We start from the raw sequence: 5000 nt of genomic DNA on the forward strand, positions 1-5000 counted from the left end.
TAAAAATAAAAATAATGATGATTATGATGATATTAGTAATGGTAATGATAATGATAATGATAATAATAACAATGATACGATAATATTAATCATCATTATCACTACCACTATCATTATCACTATCATTATCATTATCATCATTACTATTACTATAATCATTATTAATACCAGCATCATTATCACTATTATCCTTAGTATCATCATTACCATTATCATTATCATCATCATCATTATCCTTGCATTAATCATTAACCTTATCATTATCCAATAAAATCCTCATCATTGTCACCATTATTATAATTCATTGTTATACTCATTAGTAATAGTAGTAATATTATCATTAGTAATACCATTATTATAATTATCAATGTCATCTACATTATGCATGAGAACAGAGACGTGAGGGGAGAACGAGACAGAAATAAAACAGAAATAAGGAGAAATTAATAAAAAAGGAACAGACAGAGACTTAAAGAAATAAAAAAAGAAACAGAGACAAGAAAATTAAACGAGAGAGAGAGAGACAGAGAGAGAGAGAGAGAGAGAGAGAGAGAGAGAGAGAGAGAGAGAGAGAGAGAGAGAGAGAGAGAGAGAGAGAGAGAGAGAGAGAGAGAAGAGAGAGAGAGAGAGAGAGAGAGAGAGAAGAATGAAAGAAAGAGAGAAAGAGAGAGAAGAAAGAAAGAAAGAGAGAAAGAGAGAGAGAGGGAGAGAGGGAGAGGGAGAGAGAGAGAGAGAGAGAGAGAGAGAGAGAGAGAGAGAGAGAGAGAGAGAGAGATGAAAAAAACAAGATTAACTTAAGAGAAACTTCCAGAAAGAAGGAAGGATAAGGAAGCGAGAGGAATACAAATCCAAAAAGTAAAAAAAAATAGGAATTCCCGAAAAAAGAAAGAGAGAAAAGACAAAATCAAATGATAAAACAAACAAAAATACTGCAAAAGAAAAATTGAAAAAGAAAAGAAAAAGTAAAACACTACAAAAGAACTTAAAAGATGGAAAATAAACAAAAGACAAAACAAATTACCGAGAGAAACCGAAGGAGAAAACGAGAACCACAGATGAAAAAGATACTCAAAAGATACAGATGAAAAAGATACTCAGAAGATATAGATACAAAAGATACAAATGCAAAAGACTAAAAAGATACAGATACAAAAGATACTCAAAAGATACTCAGAAGATACAGATACAAAAGATACAAATACAAGAGATACTCAGAAGATACAATTGCAAAAGATATAAATACAAAAGATACTCAGAAGATACAGATACAAAATATATAAATACTCCAAAGATACAATTGCAAAAGATACAAATACAAAATATAATCAAAAGATACAGATACAAAAGATACAAATACAAAAGATACTCAAAATATACAATTGCAAAAGATACTCAGAAGATACAGATACAAAATATACTCAAAAGATACAGATACAAAATATACTCAAAAGATACTCAGAAGATACAGATACAAAAGATACAGTCACAAAAAAGATACTCAAAACTGATACAGACACAAAAAAAACAGACACTCACGGGACCTGAGCAGGATGACGGCGGACAGGAGGTGGAGTTCCGTGGAGTCGAGGGCGTACTGGCGGCACATCCTGAGGGCGGCCGCGACCTGCCCGTTGTCGTCGCTCTCCACCAGGTTCTGCGGGTGGACGAAGGGGTATGGAGATGAGGGTGATGAAGTGAAATGCGGGAAGTGGGTAGGAGGGAGGGGGAGATGTGGTCATGAGTCACTTTCACAGATATGAAATGGACGTGTGTGTGTGTGTGTGTGTTTGTTGACACATATGCACACATACATTTTTTTCACTTTCCCCCCTCTCTCTCTGTATATATATCTATATATCTATCTAAATATATATATCCATATATATATATATATATATATATATATATATATATTTATATATATATATAAATTTTCTCAATGAGGAAATATTTTCGTGAATACGTCTTTAGGTATCCCAGATAAGGTCAAGTCTCTTCCTCTTCCATGTTGACTAACAGGACTGGTAAACTAAACGTAAACAAAAGGCGGCCGACGGTTGGTGACATTACAGATTTTTTTCCGTTGGCTGTATTTTTGTTATTTTGTTTGACTGCAGATAGTTTGATGCAAATCAAGAGTATTTAGAGCAATATGAGAATATCTTCCCATGTTCAAATAAATCAAACATGAAAATTTCTAAAATAATCCTGGTATGAACTGATTTTATGTGGCAAAGCGTTCGTCATCGCGGAGGAAATTTCGTCCGATGTCACTTCAGCTGGGTCTTACAGATGGGCATCACCAAAGGCAGAGCCACATACTATGAAACAGTAGTATACCTTTTTTAAAGCATACTTAAGGTTAAATGTCGCATTTTCTTCAGTTATACATCTTATACATTTTCTAAAAAGGGATGTAGATGTATTTTATGTTGTTGAATATTGTCACATTATTGGCTTAGTAATGTACTTATTGTATATTGTTTTAAGCAGTCCAATAAACAAGAAAGTAACGCAGGGAATCCTATAACACCAAGCTCTGACCCTACGCATTGTAACTGTAATCTAATATTCATGCGTTTATGATAGTGTATGGATTAATTTTATAATGGATATCCGTTTTCTTTATAATCTAACTTTTAGAGAACGACAGAAATACAGTTACGGAAACGCGGTCAGCCCTGTCCACCACTCATCTCTGACTATATGAACCGCCGTTTCGACTCATATTCGAAGTACTATGTTTCCGTGTATTGCATTTGCTTTGGGCATTGGTGTCAAACCTATCATTCAAACACACTGGCAACACCAAGAGGAAAATTTGGAAGTGTAAGGGTTGTAGACCTGGCCACGTGAGTTAAAGAACTGTGTCACTTGAGCTGGGAACAATCTGTTGGTTTATTGGTTATCAACTTAAGCTCAGGGCATTCTGATATGTTCATTGTATAACGCTATCGATTTCATCTTATATATCATGTTACCAGCTCCACAGACGAGAATAAATATATGAATAGAAAAGAAAATATATCAGTCGCGAACTGTAGCCGAGTCTATTTGTAGTATGTACTGAAAGCCGTACTTTCACAAACACAAACACACACACACACACACACACATGTGTGTATGTATGAATGTATGTATAATTGTCAAGGATTTATCTTGGAATTAAACATTTATTCTCCAAACAATATCTGAACAGTGAAAAACTGATGTGGATGAAGAGAAAATAATTGGACACTGGTATATACATACACAAATTCATACAGATATTATCAGTTACTGATTCTTATTAATAGTATAACAACATTAATGATTTATATAACACAGATAATAATAACGACTACAACAATGATAAAAATAACGATAACCAAGAGTCAAGACAACTGACCGAGATTTCGAGGTCTGACTTGGCTTCCTGCTGGAGGAGGAGCAGGAGGTCGAGCGGCCAGTAGGCGGCATGCAGGAGGAGAAGCTGAGGCCACGCCCGCGTCAGCAAGAGCAGGAGGTCGTACGGAGGCATGGGCGTGAGGAAGGGGGACGCCCGCACTTGCCTCACCACCCAGCCCAACACCTGGACGCCCACCTCTTCTCGGATGCGCCCTGCGGGGGATGGGAGGGGTTAGTGACGTCACCATGGGTCAGGCCAGGGAGAGTCAATGACATGACTAAAGGCCCTATCACACTATCACTTTTTCCGTCAATTTTTTTGCGTTTTTGAATTAACTTTCCGTATGAAAATCGACTAACCCATGTAAATAAATATGGCGCTATAGGAGTGAGGTCCCGATAATCACACGAACGTTCTCATACATATTACGTTGTTTTAGAGAAATATGATGATGTATATTGTATATACGAATGTTCTAAGATATTAACTTACATTTGCAATTACTCATTCTATCTAATTTATTAATAGCACGAAAATTAGTCAGGCGGAAAAGGTCGTAACCGTCTTCGTCTGGGAAGCGTTCCGTTTGCAAACGATACTTGCGGAAAGTCTCAAATTCAGACGGAAACGAAAAAAATGAAGGAAAGAGTGATAGTGTGATGGGACCTTGAAGTTGGTGGAAGTCAAATAATCAGAGGAGGCAAAGAAAAGTCAGTTCCATTGCTAATAGTGCTATGTTCTTATTCCTAGTGATATTCCATTATTCCGCACACCATTCCCAGTGTTGATTCTCCCCGTCGTGCTTTCCAATACCAGCCGAGGGACTCACCGGACGCGCCCTTGTCGTGGAGGCTCGGCCTGACGGCGCTGAAGGCGGAGGGCGTGTGGAGGTTCAGCGGAGGCAGCGGCGGGAGGGGCGGGGGCAGCAAGGCCGGAATAGCGGGCGTCAGCGTGGGCGTGGGTTGAGGCAGGAGTGTGGGCGGCGGCGCTGAGATGGGGGCGAGGGTGGGCGTGGAGGCCAGGAAGGTGTTGGAGGTGAGGAGGGTGGCCAGGCTGGAGGAGGAGGAAGGGGGGAAAAGTCAGTTCTCACTTGTATACTACAGTCGAGTTTCACACACTCTCTCTCTCTCTCTCTGAATATATATATATATATATATATATATATATATATATATATATATATATATATATATATACATATACATATATATATATACATCCTCTCTCTCTCTCTCTCTCTCTCTCTCTCTCTCTCTCTCTCTCTCTCTCTCTCTCTCTCTCTCTCTCTCTCTCTCTCTCTCTAAATATATATATATATATATATATATATATATATATATATATATATACTTTCTCTCTTTCTCTTTCTCTTTCTCTCTCTCTCTCTCTCTCTCTCTCTCTCTCTCTCTCTCTCTCTCTCTTCTCTCTATATATATATATATATATATATATATATATATATATATATATATATATATAATATATATATATATATATATATATATATATATATATATATATACTTTCTCTCTTTCTCTCTCGTGAATAATATATTACTTGGCTATTTCAAAATGGCTTCTTTATCAATGTAGCCAGACCTTCAGATTTTATT

The 5000-nt window shown here is 37.0% G+C and overlaps 1 protein-coding gene across 1 annotated transcript in view; it reads right to left on the reverse strand.

The window, feature by feature from the left end:
* The window catches only part of LOC113824014 (nuclear receptor subfamily 2 group E member 1), a gene marked incomplete in the record, with an annotated part of 46611 nt that overhangs the window by 1353 nt on the left and 40258 nt on the right, over positions 1 to 5000 (reverse strand). The window contains 3 exon segments of the mRNA XM_070142869.1: positions 1537 to 1654; positions 3389 to 3600; positions 4218 to 4441. Of these exon segments, the coding sequence (XP_069998970.1) occupies positions 1537 to 1654; positions 3389 to 3600; positions 4218 to 4441 (554 nt within the window).

The sequence above is a fragment of the Penaeus vannamei genome, chromosome 30, assembly GCF_042767895.1.
Source record: "Penaeus vannamei isolate JL-2024 chromosome 30, ASM4276789v1, whole genome shotgun sequence".
NCBI lineage: Eukaryota > Metazoa > Arthropoda > Malacostraca > Decapoda > Penaeidae > Penaeus > Penaeus vannamei.